Below are 26,419 nucleotides of genomic sequence, written 5' to 3'. Positions count from 1 at the left end.
TGAGACTCTAAACGGCCCAATCAGGGACGCCACGCCGTCGGGGCGGGGCGGCGGGTCTGGGGAAACCTGGGGCGCGGAGGCCCCAGAAACTCTGCCGGGCGGTCGGAACTGACCTCGCCCAACCCCCCCCCCCCCCCCCCCCGCAGCCTGAGCCGGGTTTCCATGTAGCGGCGGTGGCGGCGCTGAATCCCTGCTGCGTCCTAAGGGTTGGTTCATCAGGTTCAGTCGTGGTGCCGGTAACTGGGGGACAACAGGCTTCAGCTGAACCCTGATAAGATCGAGTGGTTGTGGGTTAATGGCTCTTCCATATCCGGGGTAGTGCCATCTTTGGTTCTGGATGGTGTTGCACTGCCCCAAACAGACCCAGTGTGTAATTGGGGGTCCTCCTGGCCATGGCTCCTGCTCAAAGAGCAGATGGCAGCCGTGGCCAGGAGGGCCTTGCAGCTTTGTGTTGTGCACCAGTTACACCCTTTCCTGGACTGGGAGGCCCTTCGAACAGTCACTCATGCCCTTGTCATCTCCCATATAGACCATTGCAGTGCGCTCTACATGGGGCTACCCTTGAAGAGTATCCGGAAGCTCCAGCTGGTCCAGAATGCGGCTGTGCGGGCTGTCTTTGGTGCCCCTAGAAGGGCACGTGTAAAACCTCTACTACGCGAGCTGCACTGGGTGCCAGTTTGCTTCGCGGTCCAATTCAAGGTGTTGGTTATCACCTTTAAAGCCCTACATGGCATGGGACCAGGCTACCTGGGGGACCGCCTCTTCCCCGATACACCAACCCATCCCACCGGATCATGCAGAGAGGGCGTGTTGCGGACCCCGCCGGTAAGGGAATTCTGCCTGGCAGGGTCCAGGAGGCAGGCCTTGTCTGCGTTGGCTCCCGCCCTCTGGAACATCCTACCCCCAAAGATGAGGTTAGCCACATCGCTCCTGCCTTCTGGACCTGGCTCTGCCACCTGGCCTGGGGCGGGCAGGAGAATAGTCGTGCCTCGGGATGGCTTGTTGTTGTTTATTCCTTTAGTTGCTTCCGACTCTTTGTGACTTCATGGACCAGCCCACGTCAGAGCTTCCTGTCGGTCGTCAACACCCACAGCTTTCCCAGGGACGAGTCCGTCACCTCTAGAATATCATCCATCCACCTTGCCCTTGGTCGGCCCCTCTTCCTTTTGCCTTCCGCTCTCCCCAGCATCAGCATCTTCTCCAGGGTGTCCTGTCTTCTCATTATGTGGCCAAAGTATTTCAGTTTTGCCTTTAATATCATTCCCTCAAGTGAGCAGTCTGGCTTTATTTCCTGGAGGATGGACTGGTTTGATCTTCTTGCAGTCCAAGGCACTCTCAGAATTTTCCTCCAACACCACAGTTCAAAAGCATCGATCTTCCTTTGCTCAGCCTTCCTTATGGTCCAGCTCTCGCAGCCATATGTTACTACGGGGAACGCCATTGCTTTAACTATGCAGGCCTTTGTTGTCAGTGTAATGTCTCTGCTCTTAACTATTTGATCGAGATTGGTCATTGCTCTTCTCCCAAGGATTAAGCGTCTTCTGATTTCCTGACTGCAGTCAGCATCTGCAGTAATCTTTGCACCTAGGAATACAAAGTCTTTCACTGCTTCTACATTTTCTCCCTCTATTTGCCAGTTATCAATCAAGCTGGTTGCCATAATCTTGGTTTTTTTGAGGTTTAGCTGCAAACCAGCTTTTGCACTTTCTTCTTTCACCTTCATCATAAGGCTCCTCAGTTCCTCTTCACTTTCAGCCATCAAAGTGGTATCATCTGCATATCTGAGATTGTTAATATTTCTTCCAGAGATTTTAACTCCAGCCTTGGATTCCTCAAGGCCAGCTTGTGGCATGATGTGTTCTGCATACAAGTTGAATAGGTAGGGTGAGAGTATACAGCCCTGCCATACTCCTTTCCCAATCTTAAACCAGTCCGTTGTTCCGTGGTCTGTTCTTACTGTTGCTACTTGGTCGTTATAGAGATTCCTCAGGAGGCAGACAAGATGACTTGGTGTCCCCATACCACTAAGAACTTGCCACAATTTGTTATGGTCCACACAGTCAAAGGCTTTAGAATAGTCAATAAAACAGAAATAGATGTTTTTCTGAAACTCCCTGGCTTTTTCCATTATCCAGCGGATATTGGCAATTTGGTCTCTAGTTCCTCTGCCTTTTCTAAACCCATCTTGTACATCTGGCAATTCTCGCTCCATGAACTGCTGAAGTCTACCTTGCAGGATCTTGAGCATTACCTTACTGGCATGCGAAATGAGTGCCACTGTTCGATAGTTTGAACATTCTTTAGTGTTTCCCTTTTTTGGTATGGGGATATAAGTTGATTTTTTCCAATCTGATGGCCATTCTTGTGTTTTCCAAATTTGCTGGCATATAGCATGCATTACCTTGACAGCATCATCTTGCAAGATTTTGAACAGTTCAGCTGGGATGCCGTTGTCTCCTGCTTCCTTGTTATTAGCAATGCTTCTTAAGGCCCACTCAACCTCACTCTTCAGGATGTCTGGCTCTAGCTCACTGACCACACCGTCAAAGCTATCCCCGATATTGTTATCCTTCCTACACAGGTCGTCTGTATATTCTTGCCACCTTTTCTTGATCTCTTCTTCTTCTGTTAGGTCCTTGCCATCTTTGTTTTTGATCATACCCATTTTGGCCTGGAATTTACCTCCAATGTTTCTAATTTTCTGGAAGAGGTCTCTCGTCCTTCCTATTCTATTGTCTTCTTCCACTTCCGTGCATTGCTTGTTTAAAAATAATTCCTTATCTCTTCTGGCTAACCTCTGGAATTTTGCATTTAATTGGGCATATCTCCCCCTATCACTGTTGCCTTTTGCTTTCCTTCTTTCTTGGGCTACTTCTAGTGTCTCAGCAGACAGCCATTTTGCCTTCTTGGTTTTCTCTTTCTTTGGGATGTATTTTGTTGCCGCCTCCTGAACAATGCTGCCAACTTCTGTCCAGAGTTCTTCCGGGACCCTATCTACTAAGTCCAGTCCCTTAAATCTATTCTTCACCTCCACTGCATATTCCTTAGGAATATTAGTGAGCTCATATCTAGCTGATCTGTGGGTCTTCCCTAATCTCTTTAGTCTGATCCTAAATTGTGCAAGAAGAAGTTCGTGATCGGAACTACAGTCAGCTCCAGGCCTTGTTTTTACTGACTGTACAGATGTCCGCCACCTTTGGCTGCAAAGGATGTAGTCAATCTGATTTCGGTGTTGTCCATCTGGTGAAGTCCATGTATAAAGCCGTCTCTTAGGTTGCTGGAAGAGAGTGTTTGTTATGCAGAGTGAATTGTCTTGGCAAAATTCTATCAGCCTATGTCCTGCTTCATTTTGTTCTCCCAGGCCATACTTACCTGTAATTCGAGGTGTCATTTGACTGCCCACCTTAGCATTCCAGTCTCCCGTGATGAAAATAACATCTCTTTTAGGCGTGTTGTCCAGTAGGTGCTGCAGATCCTCATAGAACTGCTCTACTTCAGCTTCTTCAGCATTTGTGGTTGGGGCGTATATTTGGATCACTGTGATGTTAGATGGCTTGCCCTGAATTCGAATTGAGATCATTCTGTCGTTTTTTGGGTTGTATCCAAGCACTGCTTTAGCCACTTTACTATTAATTGTGAAGGCTACTCCATTTCTTCTGTGGTCCTCTTGTCCACAGTAGTAGATCTGGTGGTCATTTGATGTGAAGTGGCCCATTCCAGTCCATTTCAGTTCACTGACGCCCAGAATGTCTATCTTTAATCTTGACATCTCACCAATAACCACATCCAATTTGCCCTGGCTCATAGATCTTACATTCCAGGTTCCAATGGTGTGTTGATCCTTAGAACATCAGATTCGCTGTTCACCACCAGCACCGTCGGCCGCTAGCCGTCCTTTCGGCTTTGAGCTAGCTGCGTCATCACGTCTGGGGCTAGTTGAGCTCATCCTCTGTTCCTCCTCAGTAGCATTTTGACCACCTTCCGACCTGGGGGTCTCATCTTCTGATGGTATACCGACATATCTCTGGTTGTACTGATCCTCGGGATGGCTAGTGCCCTAAAATGCTCCTCAAATGCAAGGACTGAATTGGATCATAGCCATCTGGACTTTATTTTTATCTACACTTATTAGTTATTTGTAATTGTATTTTATATAGAGTATTTATATATACTGTAATTGGTAATATGGTATATTTATTGTTTTATTGACCATTTTGTTGTAAACCGCCTAGAGTCCCTCTGGTGGGAGAAGATGGGCAGTAACAAATTTGATAAATAAATAATAAATAATTGATTTGGACTTCACATGTGTGGACCTGAGCAGCAAAATCGGGGAGGTTCGGCTGCTATTTAGGCCTCCAGACCTGCTCTTGAGCCCCCCGGCTCTATTTATGTGGCCCCCTTGCCTTCAGCGGGGATCCAGTGGGGAGTCCTGGAATCAAGAGCTGGTGGTGGGGCTTGGTGGGGCTGGGCTGGGCCCCTCCAGGTGTAAAACAGGTTCCTGCAGGAGGGCCTTCTCCATTTCCTGCCTCCAGGGAATGCCGTGGAAGAGCTGAGGGTCAGTCTCCTGGACAAATTGTATTATATGGCATATTTTTGGCAGCATATAATAAAGCTGCCCTGTCCAACCAACAGCCACATTGTGGGACCAGGATTTTCTGCCACTCTGTCCTCCACAAGATCCACCCCCCCACCAAGTAGGCAGAATAGGAAAAGACCAGGGGCACTGAAATCCATGTCTGAATCTGTTGTAAGAATCAACAGCCCAGCCTAGAGGCTACCCTGCACATCCTAACCCAATCCTAGCCCTAACCAGGGATTGGAGATGCCCCCAGACCCCTCCTGCAAGCCTCAGTGCTCCAGCAGATTCCTCCAGTGGCTGGCAGGACTTGGAGGGTGGGGAGGGGATCTGTAGCCACAAATACTCCTGTGCCATGGCAGTGTTCTGTGGATCAGAGACCTGCTAGGAAGGGATGTGAGGCGAAGCAGCTGCCACCTGTGGGCAGAGCTGCCCCCCCAGCCCTGGTAGATCAGTCACAGCAGCTGAGCAGTGGGGTGGGGTGGGTGCCATTTTTGATGCTGTCCTGCAGCCTTTTGGAAGACTGCTGGGCGTATCAGACCCCCCCTCCCCACTGTGTGTGGGTGTGGGTGCACAACTGTTTCCACCCCATTTCCTTCCTCCATGGAAAGAGGAAAGGCCAGGGTGGAAGTGCCCCTGGTCACCCCCTCAGGTGGTAGAGCTTGGAGGGAGGGGGTGCCCAAAAGACTATGTCTGGGGGGAGGGTCCTGTGCTGGTCCTCTGGTCCTTCCTCTTCTCACAGGGGCAGAATCCCTATGGTGAACCCGTGTGACCAGGAGGGGCCTCTGGGATCTGGAACTGGGGGTGGCCAGATCTGCCTTAATAAACCCCAATTTGTGGAGTCCTTGGTGCTCTCTGAGCCTTGTTGTTTTCTTGCAGACGTTTCATTGCCAGACTAGGCAACATCTTCAGTGCGAAGAGGGAGCGGACCTTGCTCTCAGGCCCACTCCCTCTTTGCACTGAAGATGTTGCCTGGTCTGGCAATAAAACGTCTGCAAGAAAACCACAAGGCTCAGAGAGCACCAAGGACTCCACAGTTCAGCCTTGAGCTAGAAATATTCACTTCGATTGAAACCCCAATTTATTTAGGATACTTAAAGCAAACGGGTAGAGCTAAGGGAATCTCCTCAAACTGGAGGAATGGGCATTAGACTGCAAAAGTGGATCTTTGTGACCCATCCTGTGCAGTTAGCTGGTACTCGGTGTTGCACAAGCTCGTAAAATTGGTTAACAGGGTAAATAGTGCTTCCCCCTGGCAGGGGCATCATGCCAACACAGTCACACTCAGGCCCCAAGCCCCAGCTTTGCCCCTGCCTTGACCAGAAGAGAGATCACGGGGTACGATGGACATAGCTGCTCAGTGTTTTGGGCACTTCTGACCCTTGGTGACCTGATGGGCATTTGGCCAGGGGGGCCTGTCAGGGCCTGCTTCTTGCAAGCTCCTGCTTGTGCCCTCAGCGATTGGCCCAAGCCCCCTTGCCTTTGGCCAGCCTCCGGTTCAGTCGCCTAGCACTTTTCCAGGCAGCTGGGTCTTCTCCAGCGGCTCCTGGTTTCATGTAAGCTGCCTAATGAAATCTTCCAGGGAACTGCCCGGCCTGGCTTCTTCTGCTGCTGTGTTATTTGCTCTTCGTGTGGTCCAGGCTCTTCTTGACCGCAGTCTTCGGTCCAAGATACTGATTTCTCTCTGCCAGCTTTCTGACCATCCACCTTTCCTGGGTTGCGGCTGGGAAGAGCACAGCCTTGGCAGGGCACACTTTCGTTGATGATAGTTGTGACCTCTCTGCCCTTTAATATGTTGCCTAGAGTTGCCCCCCTCTTCCTCCCAAGGGGCAGCCACCTCTTTACTTCACCTCACTTCCCCATCCCCTTGGATTGGGGGCCCAGGGCCCTGGCATCTTCCAGGGGTGGCTGCAGGAGCGGGGCCTCGATGTTGGCAGGCTTCCCCTTTATCCCCTTCTTAAGGAAGCCCAGCGTAGAACACGTGGAAGTTTTCACGGAGTATAAAAGTAAATGGGATTGAAACAGCTTCCTGGAAACGAGGAGGACTCAAGGAGGAACCTCTTGACGAAGGTGGGAGAAGCAAGCACAAAAGGTGCCCGCTAAGCAGAGCGGAGCACCAGAGGACCGAGGCTGGGAGTGAGGGAGCTGCAGGCCGCCTCCTCCCCGGCGCCTCCGCGAGACCAGCGCGCCCATCCTAGGGACCACAGCGGCTCTGCCCTCTCCCAGCACAAGCCTGTCCCCTCTGTCTGTGGCGCTTGCATCAGCATGGTGTAATGCCGCCACGTTCATCATCTGGCCACCCTGGGTGCAATGACATCATTGTGTGGGTGCTTGCTTTAGACTCAGGGTGCACGTGGAATGATGGCATCTCCCGGGGGGTTGTCACTGCGCACTGCTGTCTCCTCTCCCTGCAAGCTCGGAAGGGTCGTTTGGCAGAAAAGGGCTTGAACCAAGGCTGCCAGGAAAGGCAATACCGCAGGGTTCACTGGGGGCCACACCAAACCGCTGCCTGCTGAACCGTTGGATAGCAGCAGTGCACCCATTGCATGGGCCCAGGTGACACGCTAAGAGCTCCACCCCCCATTGTGGCTTAGTGCTTGGGGCAGTGTTCCTCAACCTCAGCAAGTTCAACGTGTGGACTTCAACTCCCAGAATTCCGCAGCCATCACCGGCCTGTCTCCTCCTCCCACAGCATCGCTGGCTGGGGAATTCTGGGAGCTGTAGTCCACACATCTTAAACTTGCCAGGTTGAGAAACACTGGCTTAGGTGTGGCGTGGATCCAGCCGCTTTGCGGTGCTCAAGAAACCAGGTCAAAGAGGGCCCGCGACTCTCCCCCTTGGCCGGCTCCAACGGCCCGGCGAAAGTGACTGAATTAACTGACGTGGCCACCCAGCTCCCACCAGGGTGGCTCTGGGAGGCGCGCAGTCCGTGGGGAGGAATAAACAGTACTCGGAAGAGCAGCCGCAAACACAGGCAGGTGGGACCCAGGCGGAACCGCCATCACCTCGCCCGAGAAAAGGACCCGGTTCCTCGAGGCCAGCCGTGCATGGGGGCGCGAGGGGCCTTCCGCAAGGGCAGGGGAGAAGCGGCGAGGGTCCGCAGCGCGCCCCCCCAGCAGTGGGAGGGAAGGGCGCGGGCAAGAGGGAGGAGCCCCTCCGGGCAAGGGGGTCGGGCCGGGCGGGCTTTTCCCGAGCCGCCTCCGCAGAACCATCCGATGCGGGGCTGGGTCGCGGGAACCGCCGGCGACGCGGGCCCAGGGGACAGCGCCCGGCACCGCCCCTGGGCGCGTGCAGAGCGCCTCCGCTGCGGGCGGGGCGGGGCCTACAGGTGGGGGCGCGGCCGAGGCGGAGACTGCGGCGGGAGGGCTCCTCCCGGCGGGCGGGGCTTGCGCGGGCGGCGGCGCGGGGAAAATGGCGGCGGCGGCGGCACCCAGGTAAGGCCGCCCCCCCGCGCCCGGGGAGGGGCTTCGGGCCCCCGGCGCGCCTCCCTCCCCTCCCCTCCCCTGACCGGGGCCTTCCCGCGGGCGGTGGGAGGCAGGCAGCCCCCCCCGCCCGCGCTGACCGGCCTGTCTGTCCTCCCCAGTTGCAGCGCGTGCAGGACGGGAGCTCCGCCGGCCGCCCCCCCGGACGGGTAAGCGGGAACCTGGGCCGTGGGTGTCCCTGCTCCTGCCGGAGCCCGCCGGGGGTCCCGGGGGCGGGGTCCTGCAGGCCGGGGCGGCGCTGCCCGCGCCCCTCCCGTTGCGCCAGGCTGGGCTGGAGGGGCGCGGGGTGGGTAACCGGGCGCCCGCGGGCGGCGGCCGGGTCCCCTCTCCTGGGGAGCCCTCCGGTCCCTCGGTTCGGTCCTTCCGTGGCCCGCCCGCGGCCTCCTCGCCGCCGGTCCTGGCGGGGCCACGAAGGAGCCCCGCGCCGCAGCCGGGCAGGAAGGGCGAGGGCGAAGCTGGTGCCGGGGCTGCTGGCGCCGGGCAGGAGGGTGGGTTGGCGGCGTCTTGCGGGCGGTGCGGGACGTCCGCTTTGGGGCCGGAGATGCCAGGAAGGGGGGTGCTGCAAGACGGCTGCAGAGAGAGGCCTGGCATGGGGGGGCGACGGGGCCCCGGGTGGGTGGGAGGGGATCCTCTGTGCAGCCTAACCCCGCCCGGTAGACTTTCGGGGGGGGCTTCCTTGATGGGCCCCTCTGGGTGAGGGCAGGGCCCCCCGACCCCGCGGGGCTCTGCGGCTCTGGCCCCCGGCGCCGCTTCTGCCTGGGCTGCGGCCTCGGTTCTCCCGCGCCGCTTGCGGGGGCCCCGGAGGGCGTTTCTGAGACCCCGCAGGGGCCTCGGCTGCCCCGCGGGGCTGTTCCGGACCTGACGCAGCAGCCGCAGGCGCAGCTGCGTCTCCCGGTTGCTTGGCAGGGCGGCAGCCCTGCTGCCGAGGGGGCTCCCGCGGGCCTCCCCTCCCTGGGGTTGCTGGGGCTCTGCTTGTGCGGCAGCTGCAGTCCCCTGCCCGCAGTCGGGTGCCCTGCTGCCAGGCAACAGCCCCGTTGGTTGCGCCCATTCCGGCGGGCAGATTCTCCCCAGCACCGGCTGGGTATCGTCTTGCCAGGGAGCGAGGGCTGGTCCTTGTGGCTGCAGAGGGAGCTTTCCGCCTTGGGGAGGCCTCTGGTGGGGCCGTCCTGCTTCTGCAGAGGGGGAGGAGGGTCCGGCCAGTGCTTGTGTTGGCAGGCCAGCCTGCCTGGATGTGCCCTTGGGGCCTGTCTGGCCGGCTTGAGGCCTTCTCCGGATCCCCTCCCCCCCATGGGTGGCTACGTTTGGGTGAGGGGCAGGGAGCCCTCACTTTGCCCTCTTTTGCTCCCACTCCCCCCCCCCCACCTCAGGGGCTCCTGCTCTGAAAGGGTGGAGGACAAGAAGAAAGTTTGGGGGCCTGGAGGCCAAATGGTGGCCAGGGTGGGGTGGTGGTTGGAAGAGAGGCGCCCCCAAACGAATGCTCAGAACAGGGTGGGGCTCGCAATGAGGTGGCTGAGGTCACAGAAGGAGGCAAGCCAAGTGGTGTTTGCTGCAGGGCGAGTCCTGCTTGCAGGCCAGGACCCCGGGCTGGGGGCTTCCATCAGAGCAATGTTCCAGGTCCCTGTCTTTCTCTGGAGGGGTTGCCTGCCTCTGTTCCCCTGGTCGCTGCTCTTTCCAAGGTCTGCAGGGGCCTTGCTAAAGAAGCTAAATTTAGCCTGGAGGCTGTGAAAATGCAGGTCCTCCGCCCCTCCCCACCTTGGCTCAGTGGAGGGATTTCTGTGGGGCCCAGGCAGGAGTCCTCGGTGAAACTTGAGGTCAAGTTGCCCCCTGCCCGGGGAGGAGGGCTCCGTGTTCTTCTGCCCAGCTGCTGAGAAGTTGACTGGACTCCCCCTCCCCAGAAACCCCTGTGGGACCTGCGGCTGCCCTTGTCCATCCCAAGGAGGCCCTGGCGTCTGCCCATCTGGCCTAAAGGAAGCATGGCAGCAGGTGGAGGCTGCGCCGGAAGTGGCCTCCGTGGGGTCCTAGGAAGGACTTTGCCCTGTGCCCTGCACTCCTCCCATGGTGGCTGAGGACTTTCCTTGCCCCCCCCCCCCATTTTGTGGGGTTCCTCTTGGTGCGCAAACTTTCTTGAACTCCTTGTGTCACCAGGTGATCCCATGGGTCAGTTGCTCTCGGCAAGCATTGCCAGAGCAAGCCCTTGGCAGCCTCCCTTCCCTTCCCCTCCATCCTGCCCCCCCCCCGGCAGAGGGCAATTTCTGGGCTCCTTGGGGTCCCGCCTCTTCATTCCAATATCTGCGTGGGTAGGGTCTCTGTCTGGCGCAGTGGACACTCTCTTCTCCCGTCAGAATGCTTGAGAGCCCCCGCCCCCCGTGATGCCTCAGCCCCAACCTGTTCTCTCTCGGGCTGTGGGGCAGCAGCTGCCCCTACTGCTAGGAACTCTGGCGAGACCGGCGCACATGGGGCTACTGGTTGGCAAGGGAGGAAGAGTGGGGGCCAGATTGCCTCTAGGCAGAGGGGACAGCTGTCCCTTCCCACCCACCCAGGAAGCGGGGCTCCCCGCTTCCTGGGGTGGGCTGGGCCCCCTGCGCCTTCAGTGGTCAGAGTCTGTTGGGAGCCTGTGCGTGGCAGTTATGCAGCATGCTATGCCACCTTGGGGGAGGGTGTTGTTGCAGCCGCTCCTGGAGCCCCCTGCTTGCTCTCCTCTGCCCCTCCCTGGCAGAACAAAGGGGGGCATCCTCCAGTGGGGCCTGCCTGTCAGTGGGCCCTGCAGAGCAGCATCTGCTGCAGAAGCCCGTCGCGTGGTCCCTGGGATCGGCCCCCAGAGGCTCCGGGCCGCCCTGGGGAACAGCTGCCGGCCAGTGAGGCAAAGCTGACCTGGATGGACAGATGGGCGTGGGGGGCTGCATCTTCCGTGTCCTGGAATTTGGCTGCTTCCTGCAGAGGGAATTGCCTGCTGGTGACGACTCACCCTCCTGGAATTAATGGGAAGCCAACGAACGCTAAGTCCTAGTATAGCTCTCGGTTGGCCAGCCATCCTCCAGCAACCCCCAGTCTGGGAGACGGGAGTCACTGGGTGGGCTGGTGCCACTCTCTCAGAAGACAGGAGGCCCCCAAGGGGGAGTATCGGGGTCCCTTTGTACACCGCCTTTCCTGCCCCACCTTGCTTTGCGCAGGGGTAGTCTCTTGGGCTTGAATGGAAGGGATCTTGGAGACCGACCAGTCCGACCCTTGCATCCCCAACCAATGCCCATCCGGCCCCTGTTTAGGTGCCAACAGGACAGGAGAGGCCCGCGCGTCCCATGACCAGTGGTCCCCTGTCGAATGGCTCTTCAAGTGAAATCTGTTTTCTTGAACCTCCTGCTGGAACACCTTGGAACAATCCTGCCCCATCTTTAATACAGCAGCCCCTTTTGAAGACAACCAGATTGTCTCCCCGGAGCCTTCTCTTCTCCAGCCCGGGGCCTCCAAGTGACCTCTTAATTTTCAGCCACGGCCCTTACCACCTTGGCTGCTCTCCTCCAGCTATGCTCTGGTTTGCTAGTGTCCTTCCCCACGTGCAAGATTCGAAGTGGGGTTGACCAGCGTAGAAGAGAAACGAACATGGCTTTTCTTGATGCTGTGCTACTCTTGATGCAGTGTGGGATTGCGTTGGCTTTTTTTGCCGCTGCATCACGCTATTGGCTTAGTTCAGCTGGTGATTCACCAAGGCGCCCGAATCCTTTTCAGATGAGCAGCTGCCCAGTACAGTGTCTCTCATCCCTTGAAAAATCATTCACGCCTTTGATTTTTTCTTACATAAATGTAGGGCTTTGTTGAAAATCATCCAGCTCATTTATAAACACGTTGAGCGGCCACCTGATGCTTCCTTCCAGGCCCAAGTGATCCGCTGAGCATTCTGAGAAAGAGGCCGCCATTTGTCAGCTTGTTTTAGAGCCCGCTTTCCCGTAGGACCATGAGGCGCTGTCTGTAGCATTCCCTCTTCCAGTGCTATCTGCATGACAGCCCTGTGGAGTAGACTGGGCAGAGGTTGAGGGATCTGTCCAACATCACCTGTGAACTTTTCCACTGTGGGAGCCTGGCCACTGGACTGCGAGGACCTGCTTCCTTGGCTGGTTTGGGGGATGAGTCTGTTGCGTGAATTCCAGTGCCCAGCTAGTTAGCTTAAACCCCAAATGGTGTATTTCCTGGGCAAACTCCCTTGCTTGCTCTGATGCCTGGGATCAAGGGAAGACCTGGAGAGGCCCTTTGGCCTCTCTAGACACCGTTATAACCCTCCCCTGGCCATGAGTGGGTGGGAATAGTGGTGGCCCCCCAGCCCTGTCCGTGGTGATGCAGACTCAGTTACGCCCCTGTGTATTTTTCCCAGCGCTGCAGGGCCGGCTGCCTTGTGATGCCTGGGAGGCCGAGCAGGATTGGGTCATCTCGGGTTGTGTACAGGGAGAACAGGTAGGGGAGGGGTGGCTGGGTCAGCCTTGTGGGTCTTCACCCTGATCCCAGTGGGTCTCTGGAGCAGCTCCAGACCAGGAAGGCGTTGTTGTCTTCAGACTTCCTTTCTGTTCAAGAAAGCTGGCCCAGACAGAGGACTTCCTGACTGAGCAGGAATGACTCTCAGGAATCATGGAATTGGGAGGGACTTCAGAGGCCATCTAGTCCTATCCCCTGTTCGGGGGGGGATCCAGAACAGCATCTCTGACAGATGACCATCCAGCCTCTGTCTGAGAACCTCCAGCGAAGGAGGACCCACCGTAGCACACAGCGGCCTGTTTCCCTGGCCAGAGCACCTGCAGCCAGGACTTTCCTCCTGATGTCCACCTTGAACCTCCTTCCTTGGCATTTTCACCCATTCATTCTGGCCCTGCCCTTTGGGGCAAGAGAGAATAAGTCCACCCCCTCCTCTGCGCGATGCTTGAAGTCTGCTCTCCTATCTCCCCTCGGTCTGTTCTGTGGGCCAAACACCCCCAGATCCTCCAGGGTTCTCCAGGCCACCTCACTTTCTGGGTGGCTTTCTTCTGAACTCCCTCCAATTTGTCACTGCTCTTTCTGAGCCATCTTGGGTGCAGCCGTTCAAGCCAACTGTGAGTCCATCTAACAGTGGCATCATCTTGCCTGTATTTTGCCATCTTATGAAGGAGAACATTGCAAGACACTCTGTGGAAGCTTTGTGGAGGTCCAGGTCCATTATGTCTGTGGCATCCCCATGTCTCCTAAACTAGTAAGTTTGTCAAAGTGGGCTAGCCTGGCCCAGGTTGCTTGCAGCAAACCCCTCTTAGTTGGCTCCTCTTAGTTGTAACTTGTGCTCACAAGCTGCTTATGGCCAGTGGGAAGACCTTGCCTGGCACGGAGGTCCGACGAAAGGTGTGGAGTTTCCTGGGCCATTGCCTTCTTTCTGAGGGTGGGGGTGAGCTTTGCTGTCCTCTGGGCTTCTGGGACCTCACCAGTTGCCCAGGACTTCTGAAAGGTTGCCAGGAGTGGTTCTTTCTTTGGATCACTTCTGCTCGTTTCCTGGGATTAATCTGTCTGGTCTTGGAGAATGGAATTTGTTAAAATTTGCTAAGATGTCGTCTTCTGCCTCAAAAGTTCTCCTTCCCCCCCAGAGGCATAACAATGGCCATACACATCTATGAGGAAAAGGACAATTTAAATCAAGTTTCTCCTCAAAACTAAATTAAGATGTGGTTTGTCTGTAGCTTAATGTAGCATGTGAAGTAGCCATCATGGTTTGTGGTTTGGTTTTGTCTGTGAACCTGTTGAATTGTGGCTTATTCAGTAAAGCCTGGTTAAGCAAATTCATGAGCATGTCCCAAGCAATGGTGTAAATCTGGCCACTAAACTTGATAATGGCGCATTTCCATTTTTACTATATTTATGTTTAGCCTGCTTTTGTGTGTGTGTGTGTGTGTTTTTAATTTTGCAGGGCGGAAACACTTCATGACATCCCCACGGGCAGCTGGGAGGGTTGGGGGCCTGGGAACTGGGATGGTCTGGTTGATGAGGTTCAAGAGGCATCAGGTTGGGGGGCTGCTCTGTTATTACCACCACCCCCATTCCAAAGGGGAGAACCCTAAGCACCTGCGAGCTTTTCCATCGGGTGCAGGTGAAAAGCCTTGGTTTGTGGAGCTCGCAAAGGTGCGTGTCGAGGCCGGGGGCCGCCAGATTGACCCATGGAAGCCTCCCTGGGCTCAGAGATACCCCTCCAGGGACTGACTCGTTTTGGAGTTTTGGTGCCAGGGAGCCCTCAGCCTCTGCACTATTTAATGTTCATCTTGAGTGGAGGTAAACATTGCTAACTACAGTTCCTAGAAGCCACAGCCTAATCAAAAGGAAGTAGACACCGCAGGCAGATTTTCCTAGCCATGGGAACAAGGCCTAAGCTGAAAGCTGCGAGCATTGACTTGCCTCGCTGGCTGGGAGCTGATGCCAGGCAGGGTCGCCCTTTCTCATCTGGGACCGTGTCTTTAGTGGCCCATTCCAGCCCTTGCTGAGCAACACCCCCCCATCTGGTTCAGGACGAGGCTGGTGGGCTTCGGTGGCCTGGGGAAGGCCGGTCGCAGCAGGTGTGGGCAGCCATCTCGGGGGCTGCTCTGCCGGGCCTGGGGAGGGCTGCTGCCAAGAGTCTGGCCGCTGCCGGGGAGCCAATGGGTGGTTCTTGCACGAGAGCCTGATTCCTCCTCGGACCACCTCCATTTGGCTGCGGCATTCCTGCAGGGCCCGAAAGCATGCGCTTCTGCTCCCAGCCCCCAGCCAAGGTCCTGGGTGGGGGGTTGTGTGCTTTGCCTCCAGGCAAGGAGAGGTGGGGGAAGGCTGTTTCTCCTGGCTTCAGCCGCCTCCGCCACTGCCTCAGGACTTCTGGCAGTGCCTGTGAGGCTCCAGGAAGGGGCAGAGTCCAAAGAGGTGGCCTGGCAGCTGCTTCCGCCTTCTTGTCCTGGCAGCTGGTGAGTAGGCCTGGAGGAAGCCTTCCCCACGTTGAGGACGGGAGGTGACCTTGGTGGGCGGCAGGGGGTGCCAGTCAGCCCCTTGGACAGGCTCCTGCTGGGGCGGGATGGGGTGTGCCCCCAGGTGCCTGCCTAGCCTGGGAAGAGTCAGTGGCCATGGAAGGGGGGCAGGTCTGCTGCTCCTAGGGGATGCTGGGCATGCCGTGGCACCTTGAGGAGGAGCCTGGCTGCAGGGTTTTAAGGAGGGCCCCTGCTGTGGAGTGCTCCTGTGTGGGCAGGGCAGGGGAGCCGACCGCAGGGGTGCTGCTGGCGCTGCTCCTGCCAGCACCATTTGGCTGGTCATGGCCCAGCCCTCGTTTCTCGTGGTCTTGGGATGCATGTGGAAATCCTGGGGAGGCAGTGCCCCTCAGTGGCCGAGGCACAGGGCTGCCACAAAGAATGGGGAGCACTTCTCCCTGACTCTTGCGCCATGTGGACGAGTTGGTCTTAGCTGAGTGGCTGCTGTTGACGAGCTGCACGCCTGGGATCACAACCCACCTCTGAGTACTCCTGGGGCTGGCCTATCCGTGCCCCACAGAGAAGACACTTTGCTGCTGCTTGCTATTTGCTGCTGCCAGATGATTGATTTCTTGCTGTGGAGCAAAAGCCCTCCACCCCACCCCACTTTGCAGTAGAAACAGGCATCAATGTTAATGCGTGGAGCGGCTTGTAAGTCCGGAGGTGTTGCCAAACCCTCTCCTTCCCTTGCATTGTTATGGGGTGTGTTTTGGTCTGGCTCTTTGGGATAATAGTTGTTTCAAAGAAAGTGTCCTTTTAAGGTAGCATGTGTGGCCCTTTCAGTACGTGTGAGCAGCTTTCATGATCCAGCTCATGAATGTGGATGCAGGTTATTGTTGGTGATCTCATTCTAATGAAGGACAACAGAGACCCAAGACGGACGGTCCCTTTTAGCTTCCCTTGGCCGGGGGTCCTGCTCTGTGTAGGGGGGCACTCTGCTGGGGTGAGATGCTGGAATGGGAACTCCATGAGCAGCGGTGGGCTCCCGCGTCTATTTCAAGCTTGCATTCCTACAGATGTCCTTGAATGCTGCACTGCGCCTAAAAATACTTTAGTACAAACTTTAAAAGTTAGAATACCTAATCAGATATTTCAAGAATTGTGAAAGTCACACTTCAGGGTCAGCTGAAATAATCCGTCTTCCTGTTTCTCTGGCTGAGCTGAGAGGGGCAGCCAGGTGGGTCTCAGTTCAAAGGGCATTGCACTGCTGGCACCCAGGCGCCAGCCGCTCCTCTCTCTCGATTTCTGGAGGGAGGCTGCTGAGCTGCCCCCAACGCCAGGGCAGGTCAAAGTATCAGGATGCAAATGGATGTGGACTTTTGCATCAGGACCTGTAAGACAGAGGGCAGCTTCTCCCATGAACTGGCAAGACTGGTTGAGGGGCCTGCTGGGTGCAACATGAGAGCCTCCCAGGGGGGTCTTGCAAGAAGCCTGTCCCTCGGGGTGGGGGGAGCAAAGGTTGGGAAAGTCGGAATCCCAAGCCAAGGGGAAGGTGCCAGCCCAAAACCCCTTTCTTTGAAGCCCAGGGAAGAATCTGTCTGTCCTCTTCTGGGCACGCTTGAAGATTGCCCACCTGGTGAAATCTGGAATGTGGAGCCTGTGCTGCTGCCCTCCCTCCTTGCCTGCTGTGTGTGCTGCTGCCCTGGGCTGTCCCTCGGCCTAGGCTGGTGGACATGGACCACACCTCTTGCAGTGTCCGCTTGGTGGCATTGCCTCTGAAGGCTGTTGGGAAGTGCCATCTGCCCTGGGCCCTGGGTGGTGGCAGAGCTGACGGGCTTCTCCTGCAGCACCCCCAGGCCGGCGATGCCAGTCTGATCTGGTGAATGTAGGACTGGATCTTCTCCCCATACCTTCTGGCTGCCCAGAACCTTGTGGGGAGAAGCCTCAGCTGGCCTGCTCACTTCCCCACTGTAGCAGCTCAGGCCAGGGAGCTGGGCCCACGTTGGTTCGGTGTGGCTGTGGCTGCTGGGGCCTTGTGTTTTTGAGGTTTCCACGGAGTTTTCTTGCCAACGGAGCGCGCCTGGCAGATGCTCTGGTGAAGCAGCCAGGATCCTTGTCTGGAACAGCTATGGCAGCACCCGGCTGAAAAATCAGGCCGTCCCCCTTGGCTCACATAAACTCGGCTGTCCACGAGCTTGGAGGCATTCCAGCTTCTGGAAATGCAGAGACCAATTTCTGTAACTTTTGGTGCACGGGGTCCATTTCGGATCTCGGGGAACAAATCTCTTTTGCTTCTCCCAGGTGGTTTTGTGGGCATGGAGGAGATCTGCCTTTTCCTGCAGGAAGGGACTGGCCTGTGGCCATGCCCTGAATGAGGAAACCACGGTAGCCATTCCAGCTGGGGTGAGCGAGAGGGGCCGATTCAGAACTTGGCACCTGGCTGCCCATAAACCCTTGTGCTGCCGATTTGTAGAATGATATTCATGAAGTTATTTCTGAGCCCCAGTTCGGCTTGCAGGAGCACAACGTTACCAAGGTGTTGAACAAGGGCCTTCTGGTGCAAGGACTGCTCAGGTGGTAACTGCCCATCATGCAGCTTTTGCCTCCCCTTCTCTTTGGACCCCCCCCCCCCATTTCCTTGGTGCCCAGAGCAGACCCCCGGCCTTCCCGGGTTTGTGCCTGGACCTTCTGGGTGCTTGGGATGTGTGTGCTGCCAGCGCCTGAGTCTGAGCAGTTGCTTCCGTGTAGCCTGCTGGTGATTGGCAAGGGACTTCCCAGGCATGCACCCGGCGTCTCCCTCTTTGCTTATTCACATTGAACCCTTGGCAGGTGCAGTTCCTGTTCTGGGGCTGGGCTTTCAGCCCTGCTCCTTAATCTGGTGTTTCTCAACCTCAGCAACTGGAAGAGGTGTGGACTTCAACTCCCAGAATAACTCCAGAATTCCCCAGCCAGCATGGGGAATCCACACCTCTTCCAGTTGCCGAGGTTGAGAAACACTGCCTTAATCGATAACATGCAGCCTTTGCCAGGCCAGACAACTTGGAGATTGCCAAGCCTTTGGCCACCTTCAGGCACACGTGCCGAATTCGTCCTCTGTCACCTGGGAGAGCCCTTCCTGGGAAGCTGGTTTTCCCTCCTTCCCACTGAGGAGGGTCCGAGCACTCGGAAGGGAGGGCCAGGGCCACGTGCCACCTGCTTCTAACCCCACCCCTGTGCTCTAGAGGGCCTCCTTTTACTCCCCTGAAGGGTCTGCAGCAAGTGCACTGCGGGGCTCCCTCCGCTCTGCGGGCTGGAGCAGCTTGTCCCCATGTGTAAAAGGCTCCGCATTGTTTGCCGGCCGGCTGCGTCTGCCCCTTTCCTTTACTGGCTCTCCAGCCCTGGAGGCTCTGGGCAAAGGCAGCTCGGCTCCCCCCTCACGGCCCACATTCTGTCTCTCCTGTCTGCAGCCTGGCGTCACCTCTGTAGCAGCATGGACGCCCCAGCCGGTGGACCGGTGGCTTCTCACCTGCTCTGCCTCGCTCAGCGTCCACTGGTGGAGAAGCGAGGCGACCTTTAAGCTGCTGCAGCGCCCTCCACTCCCTGCCATTCTGGTGTGGGAAGCCCCTCCCCATGGAGAAGATGAGCTGGCTGAGCAAACTGAACCCGCGGGCGGTGCCTGGGCCTCGGGTGAGCCGGGGTGCCAGCCTGCAGGGCCCGGTGACGGCGGACCCCGAAACCTGCCTGATGGTCTTCAAGAACCACTGGGCTCAGGTGAGTGGCTCAGGTGAGTGGCTCAGGTCAGTGGTATTGGGCAGCCAGGGTGAGTGCGAGGGGCAGGCAGAGCACGTGAGACCATAGCTGGCATGTGTGTGTGGAGGGGACTGAGCAGGGTGTGCAGGAGACCCTCCCCAAGCCAGCACCCCCCCGTGACGGGTCTGGCCCAGCAGTGGAGGGACCGAGCCCAGCCCCGCCTCCTCTCCTTGCAGGTGCTCAGGATCCTGGAGAAGCGCGGGCCCCGGGTGGCCCCGGGGGCTGCCGACGACCTGAGTGCTGTGCGCAACAACACCTACCAGATGGTGACACTGCTGGCAGAGGAACGCCCGCGTGCTGAGACAGCCATGGGGCCCATCCTGGAGTTTGCGGTGTCGGAGAATGTGCTGGAGCATCTGCTGGGCTGGCACCTGCAGCGGGACGTCCCCGAGGAGCGCAAGGTGGAGCTGCTGAAGCTGTTCGAGATGCTGATCAGCCAGGCACATCAGCCGCTGCTGCACCACACAGCCGTCCTGGTGCCACTGCTGCGGCTGCTGGGCCAGTGTGCTGAGCCGGCCTCGTCCCTCCTGGAGAGCAACCTGGTGCTGCTGCTGAACCAGCTCTGTGTCTCGGTGGCCCGGGACCCCCCGCTGCTGGAGCTCTTCTTCCACAGCCCCGCTGAACAGGCCCCCCCCAACCTGCTGCTCTTCTCCCTCCTCATCCCCTTCATCCACCACGAGGGGGTCGTGGGCCAGCAGGCACGCGATGCGCTGCTGCTCCTCATGGCTGTGTCGGCTGGCAGCCACACTGTCGCGCGGTACATCACGGAGCACTCCTACTTCTGCCCGGTAAGGCGCACGGCGGTCGTTCTCCCAACTCCTCAGTTGCCAGTGGGCTTTTCCTCTGCCAGCTGAGGGGAGGCGTTGGTGCCCTTTGCCCCTCTGGTTTGGTTGGCATCCAGGTGCCTTTTGGAGCCTCTTTTGGTTTTTATAAAGTAGGCCTTCAGCTTCCATGCTTGCATTGTGTACGATCTTTTAACTGTTATTTAACAGCTGTCTTCTAGGATTGTGATTTTGTTCGAGTTCTTTTAATGCTTCTGTATGTATTTTGAGCTGAGGTTTTGGTTATATTTGTTACCCTGAGAGCTGTTGCTATAGAGCAATTAACCAGTTTTAGAAATGAAGAAGAGGGTTGGGATTGAGAATTGTAGGCTGTGCAGGAGAAGAGATTTAAAAAGCCTGGCCAGACATAGCAAAGAACGTTGCTCATTTAGCAGTCTTTGGGCTGTTGTTCCTCTGTGTGGCTAGCACACTCAGGCATTTGGCAGACCCCAGTCCAGCGCCAGGGGTCAGGGGCTGATCGGCAGGGTTGGCGTGCTGTTGCTGCTCTGCAACAGGAGGCTTGGTTCTGTGCTGGCATGGCTGAGCCCGCCTGTCCCGAGCCAGGTGTCGGAAGGGTGTCCGGCCTGAGCTGTGCGGGAGGTGCTTCTTGCGAGGGGAGGCCCAGCTGGATCCAGCCGTCAGCCCATGCAGGCACTTGCAGGGGGCGTTTCTGTGCTGCACGCAGAGCCAAGGTGGCGGCTGCCGTTCGCCTGGAAGAAGATGAGCCAAGCAACTGGGCGGGCCATGCCCCCTTCCCCCACCTCCAGATGAGTGCAGAGGAGCTTGGCACGCCCCAGTCTGCACAGGTCCTAGGCCCAGGGTGGGCATCAGGCTCTTCTAGGCCGAGCTTTCGGGCGGGGGAGGGGAGCTCCCAGCAGTATCCCTGCCGGAAGGAGTCTCCCATTGCTGGCTGGGGAATTCTGGGAGTTGGAAGTCCACACATCTTCAAGTTGCTGAAGATTGAGAAACTCTACTAAATAAAGGCAGAGTGGAAATCAAATAAATAAAAATAAAACTGCTTCCCAGACAATTGGGCGGTGGTCTGCCCTGAGGTGCAGTTCCACCCCTCCCCCTCCCACGTGCCGGAGGGATGCAGGCACTGCAGCTTTCCAGCCCCGTCAGTCCCTGTGCAGCAGGGCCGGTGCTCTTGCAGCGTCCTTCCATGTCCCTGGAGCTCGAAGGCCTGGTCCGGTTTTGGCACTCTGGCCTGATTGATGGCAGCCCCCCATGTTGACAGGTGCTTAAATCCTGCCCAGGTCCTGGCCACAGGGCTGAGCGCCCTCTACTCCTCACTGCCCCGCAAACTTGAAGTCCGAGGGGATGACTGGCATTTCTTGCGTCGGGAGGACTGGATCGGGGTCCCTTCGCTCGTCCTCTTCATGAACTCGCTGGAGTTCTGCAATGCGGTCATCCAGGTAAGGCTGCCATCGAGCAGGGAGAGTGGGGGGCGGGTTGGGGAAGAGAGGGGGATCCAGGAGCCCCACCCAATCTCAAGCACCCAGAACAGTTCTCTCCGGGTCTGAGGGCCGAGCCCAAAATCCTGGGTCTCAGCTCTCGCAGACTCCGAACGAACGTGAGGGAAGCTTCTTAGTGCTGAGAGCGCTTGGAGAGCAGCTCCTGGGCAGGGGTCTCTCTGCTGCTGGCCATGCCTGAATGGGGCTAACCCCCTCTCTGTTGGGGTGGCTTTCACTTGGATGCAGGTCTCTGTGGACCCTCCTCCTCTGGGGTTTTACAGAGAGGCTCCATTCACCTCCCTTATTGGAGGACCCCATGGGCAGAACAAGGGGGTCCCCCTGCGCGGTAGAACATCAGGGTGCCTGGAGCTGTTCCTCCGATGAAGGCCTGCGGGTGGGATGTATTTGGGGGACAACTTGTGGGAGAGGCTGCTGCCCTTTCTGGTGAGGCCCAGGATGACTGAGCTGGACCAGTTAGGTGCAGGCCTTCCCTGGCAGCCCTGAGCCTTTTCTCCTCTCTCGGCTCCAGGCCAGGCACCGCTTCTCACCCTTGCCCCTTTCCCCTGGCAGGTGGCCCACCCCTTGGTCCAGAAGCAGCTGGTGGATTACATCCATAACGGGTTCCTGGTGCCAGTGATGGGCCCAGCTTTGCACAAGGTGAGAGCTGGAGCAATTTCTCCCGTAAAGGGTGGGCCTTCCCCTCTCCCTCCCTCTTAGAAGAGAGGCAGAACACCACCTGGGTAAATCGCCTTCCGTGGGCTTTGTCTTCTGGCAGCAGGAGGTCAGCAGGTTTGGTTGGGCACCTGCAGCCTTGATGCTTGTGGTGCTATGGAACGATGGTTGCTGGGTTGATGGGGCACCCAGCGCTTCCATTACCACCAAAGATGGAACCCATGAGCTACAATAGGGTGGTGGCGGTGGGGTCTGCTCTTGAGTGGAGATGGACGTCATCTCACGGGGTCAGCACACTTCAGCGGCCTGGGAGGTGGGTGACAGATTGCAGCCTTTGCTGAGGTCCCTCTGTCCACCAGACGTCCATTGAAGAAATGATTGCCAGCACGGCGTACTTGGACCTCTTCCTGCGCAGCATCAGCGAGATGGCCCTGCTGAAGACTTTCTTGCGTTTCCTGCTGCTCCACCACCATGACAACAGCACCATCCTCGACACACTGGTGGCGCGGATCGCCAGCAATTCCCGGGTGAGGCAGCCAGGCTGGCGTGGGCACAAAGGGGTGGCTGCCACAGCTTCTGCTCCAGGGGGCGGGGGCCTGAGGCTGTGAGGAATGCCTGAGTTGGGTTCTCTCCTGGAGTTCCTCACAAGCACGGAAGGGTGGAAAGAGTCGTTCCCCCAAGTCAGTCTCCAGAGCAGGGACTCCTTCCACCCCCATCCGCCAAGGAGCAGCAGCAGCTCAACCTGCCTGGACTGCGTTGTAGGTCAGGGATCTGAGAAGGCCCACCCTGAAGGGATGGGGCCGCTGGCCTTCTTTGCCGAGTCTGCTTCCCCTCATTCTGTGGCTTCTGCTTGCTCCCCCAGCTCTGCATGGTCTCCCTCAGCCTCTTCCGGACTTTAATCAGCCTCCACTGCGAGGACGTCTTGCTGCAGCTGGTGCTGAGGTACTGGTGGGGGAGGCTCCTTGCTGGGCAGAAACCTTCTCCGAGGACTTGTTTGCCTGGGTGTTTGTTTGCCCAGGAGGCAGTGCCAGCCAGAACGTGGGGGCTCGCTGCTGGGAGGGCCTGTAGTCTTCTCCCAAAGTGGGAGAGCACCTCTTTGTGGGGAAAGGGGTGGGGGGGAGGCCTCCAGTAGCGCTGAAGCCGGAAGATGAAAGTCGTCTGGGCAATCCTTCACGGGGAGGGGTGGGAAAGTCCCCTCCCTCCTCTAGAACAGCTGCCCTGGCACCAGGCCTGCAATCTGTGCAGTTCATTTGCTTGGCATCTCTGGATGAGGCGCTCCCCCTGGTGGGGCCTCTGGCACCTTGCAGACGGTGCTCCTAGCACTCTGCCCATGCGCTGCTGTCCCCCGCACAGGTACCTGATCCCCTGCAGCCACGTCATGCTGAGCCAGAAGAGGGCGGTCAAGGAGTTGGACCTGTATGGCAAGGCTGCTGCCAAGTTCCTCTCGCTGATCCCCCGCTGCTGCTGCTGCCCAGAGAGCCTGCCCGCACCTGAGCGGGAGGAGGAACGTGCCGCCTGGTCTAAGGGTGAGGGGTCTGCTGGGGTTGTGTCCTGGGGCGGGGGAGGGTGCTCCCCAGTGGGACTTCCTGGTGGGACTCTTCCTTGAGCACACACAGCCCCCTCCTGTTGAGGACGGGCGCGCTTTCCTGGGCTGCTTTGCACTGGGACCCCAGCGGCGGTGACCCTTGCCGACCCTCGCCTCCTCTGTGCCCCCAGGCCAGGGCAGCCCCAGCGTGGACTCCTCCTCTGTGGTGACCCTCCCCAGGCCCTCCACGCCGTCTCGCATCTCCTTCTTCACCCGCCAGTCCAGCTCCAGCACTGAGGCCCTGAGTCCCACGCCCCGGTCTCCAGGGACGCCCGCCGGGAGCCCCGGTCACCGTCCTGGCAGATGGGAGGAGGTCTCGGAACTGGAAGGGAACTACCTGGAGTACCTGAGGGATGCACGGCTCAATGTCGACCACTGCGTCTGGGCCTGCCGCGTCTGGTCAGCCCCCTACGACGGGGAGGAGCCAAGTGCCAGCAGCCTAGCTCCGCCTCCGGACGCCCCCTCGGCTGCCGACATGTCTGTCCATCCCAGGGGGGCCCCGTCAGACCCTGTGCCTGCCTCCCCCCGGACTAAAAAGCGGGGAGCAAGCCTAGAAGGGGCCCCCATCAGCCTGCCGCCCAGCACTCCCCCACCTCCGGACCCCAGAGACAAGAGCACCCTGCTTAACGGGGCCCTCATGGACGCTGGCATCAAGAAGGTCCGTCGGTGCCCCCAGGAGAGCCCATTGGAGAACGGTTCGGTCCCTGCTCCTTGCCCTTGGGAGAGCTCATCCTGCCTGGACCTGCTCGTGGATGAGGTGCTGAGCCAGGTCCCCCTGGAGAATGGAGGGCCATTAACGGTTGAGAAGTTCCACCTGGAACTGTGTCAGCTGGAAGACGAGATGGCCAACGGGGGCCAAGCTGAGGAGGCCCCGGTGTCGGCCCCCCCACCCGAGCCTGACTCACTCTCCCGGGAGGAAGAGGAGGCCTACCACCGCTTCTCCTCCTACCCTGACGGCATGGCATCAGCCCGGCCAGCTGACCCCCTGGCCCAGATCATCAGCAGTCCCCCTCGGACCTCGGGGCAGCCTCCCAGCCAGCCGTCCACCGGTGAGTTTCTCCAGGACCCTAGGCACGGATCTTTTCCTTCCGCGAGCTGGCCTCGTGCCGTGGACCCAGCCTGTCTATCTGTTGGCATCCCAGGGAAAACTCTCGTAAACTTTTGGGCACTTGTGAGCTGTTTAGGTTTTTTTTTATTGTTCTTACTTTTTTAATGTAAGTGCTGCCCATGGTCATCTGGAGTCGGGTGGCCTCTAGGTTGTAATAAATAAACTCTAGTTTCAATGGTTCCTGGCCAGCGCAGTGGAGTGAAGCTGAGGGGAGAGGGTCCTCCCCATCTCAGGCTGCCTCTCCAAGTCCAGCGTGGGCCCTCTGAGAGCCAGGATCGCTACCCCTCCTGCCCCTGGGCCCTTCTGTTAACCTAGAGACTGGGGCTGCGCACCCCAGCCGTGCCCTCCGACCTCCTGAGCTCTGCCATTTGGCTGGCTGTGCCGGAGGCTTCCCACAGCTCTTGGGAGATGCTTTGAGGGGGGCGGGGATCCCGGTGCTCTCCTGATTCATGGGGGGGGGGGGATGTTCTGCTGCTGCAGCAGCAGCCCAGAGCCTTGGGTGGGCCTGGGGGCTCGGCCCACCTGCCTGACCACAGGCTTTGTCCACAGGCCCCTTCCTGGGAATCCTCTTGGCCAAGCTGGAGAACATGCTACAGAATTCCCTCTACGTGAACTTCCTGCTCACGGGGCTCCTCGCTCAGCTGGCCTGCTATCCGCAGCCCCTCCTGCGCTCCTTCCTGCTCAACACCAACATGGTCTTCCAGCCCAGCGTCAAATCCCTCCTCCAGGTAGGCTCGCGGCGGGTGGGGCTGGGAAGGCGCCGCCCGAAGCCCCTCCCGGCAGAAAATGGCTGAGGGCTCCCACTTCTCCCTGCAGGTCCTGGGCTCCATGAAGAACAAAATTGAGGGGTTCGCAGCCAGCCAGGAGGACTTCCCATCCCTGCTTTTCAAGGCCAAGAAGTACCTGATTGCACGTGGCAGGCCGGACTGCTCCGATGCCCTGAACACCGGGCCCTCCCTGCGCCGCTCTGAGGCCCTTGGTGAGCAACTGTGGGCATGGCCAGGAGAGGGAGGTCCCAGAGGTGGTGGGTAGGGTGGACAGCTGGCGTTAGACTTTTGTGGGGAGGAAGGGGTGGCCTGGGGGTCACACGTTGCTCCCTTTTTTAGCCCCTGTTGTGGGCAGGAGGGTGGTCCTTTGGGCTTCTCTGGAATGGCTGCTGCTGCTTGCTAAAGGGCCGGGGGCCATGGCACCTCAGTGGCCGTGGCAAGGAGGAGGCTATCCCGGAGGCCCAGCCTTTGGCCATAAAGCTGCCTGGGACCCAATGCCCCCACCGGTCTTAATCCATGCCCACTCTCCTGCCAGTGAAGAGCCGGAAGCCGACCATCGGGGAGCTGATCATGCGTCACACCAACAGCCCGACGCGGGCACGCCAGGCTGCCCAGCTGGCCCTCCAGCACGTGCGCGAGGGCCAGGTGCTGCAGGCCTTGTCGGGGGGCTCCTTCTTCCGTGGCTCCGCAGAGAAGCAGAGCGAGGCCCTGCGGGTGAAGAACGCCGTCTACTGTGCGGTCATCTTCAGCGAGTTCCTCAAGGAGCTGGCCGCCATTGCCCAGGCCCACGCCGTCACCTCACCCTTCCTGCTGGAGCCCCCCGTGGAGTGACAGTTTGGGGTGCCCCCTGCCCCTGGAACCTCTCCTCCCCTGGCTTGGCCTGCCAGGCCTGCAGGGTCGGGGTGTGGCACCCTGCAGGGAGGCCCCCCTTTTTAAAACTCCATACCAGGACACAGACCTTTTTAATTTATTGGGAATGAATGTTTTTTTTCTGGAGAATTTGTTTGTTGCAATATATATATATGTGTATATATATATAAGGAGGTGTTTCCGTCTCTCCTCTGCAGTGTGTCTGGGCGCTGGGGGGGGCCGCCCCTGCTCTGCCCGCCCAGATGTAGACTCCTTGGGCAGTAAGGTCCTGATGCCTGGCGCTGCTCTTTGCCCTTCTCCATCTCTGCTCCTGGGGCTCTTGCAGAGGTGTCTGTCCTTAAGCAAAGCCGGGGAGCCTCTTGCTCT

The 26,419-nt window shown here is 58.3% G+C and overlaps 1 protein-coding gene across 6 annotated transcripts; it reads left to right on the top strand.

The window, feature by feature from the left end:
* The first annotated feature begins 7,944 nt into the window (after positions 1-7,944).
* FHIP1B (FHF complex subunit HOOK interacting protein 1B) lies at positions 7,945-26,207 on the top strand. Of its 6 annotated transcripts, none has more exons than XM_063306065.1 (13): positions 7,945-8,013; positions 8,163-8,210; positions 18,434-18,737; positions 18,953-19,564; positions 20,854-21,012; positions 21,622-21,708; positions 22,083-22,250; positions 22,586-22,665; positions 23,077-23,249; positions 23,440-24,357; positions 24,966-25,144; positions 25,233-25,395; positions 25,724-26,207. In XM_063306065.1, exons 3-13 carry the CDS (start codon positions 18,597-18,599, stop codon positions 26,161-26,163), a joined length of 3,120 nt encoding a protein of 1,039 aa, XP_063162135.1. In that variant the 5' UTR covers positions 7,945-8,013; positions 8,163-8,210; positions 18,434-18,596; the 3' UTR covers positions 26,164-26,207. The 6 variants fall into 6 exon arrangements, with proteins under 6 accessions (XP_063162135.1, XP_063162138.1, XP_063162136.1 ...); XM_063306068.1 differs by having other exon boundaries at positions 7,946-8,013; positions 25,719-26,207; XM_063306066.1 differs by lacking the exon at positions 8,163-8,210 and having other exon boundaries at positions 7,990-8,013.
* The last annotated feature ends 212 nt before the right edge of the window (positions 26,208-26,419 follow it).

Source organism: Candoia aspera, chromosome 5, assembly GCF_035149785.1.
Source record: "Candoia aspera isolate rCanAsp1 chromosome 5, rCanAsp1.hap2, whole genome shotgun sequence".
Lineage (NCBI taxonomy): Eukaryota > Metazoa > Chordata > Lepidosauria > Squamata > Boidae > Candoia > Candoia aspera.
Note: the sequence above shows the minus strand (reverse complement) of the source record. Positions and strands in the feature narration are given on the sequence as shown.

What these genes read in the sequence shown, in the direction of transcription:
- FHIP1B (XM_063306065.1), top strand. Translation starts at nt 18,597, where the DNA reads ATGGAGAAGATGAGCTGGCTGAGCAAACTGAACCCGCGGGCGGTGCCT. An exon ending in GGATCGCCAGCAATTCCCGG is followed by an intron (nt 22,251 to 22,585) that starts GTGAGGCAGCCA and finishes TTGCTCCCCCAG; the next exon opens with CTCTGCATGGTCTCCCTCAG. An exon ending in GCGTCAAATCCCTCCTCCAG is followed by an intron (nt 25,145 to 25,232) that starts GTAGGCTCGCGG and finishes TTCTCCCTGCAG; the next exon opens with GTCCTGGGCTCCATGAAGAA.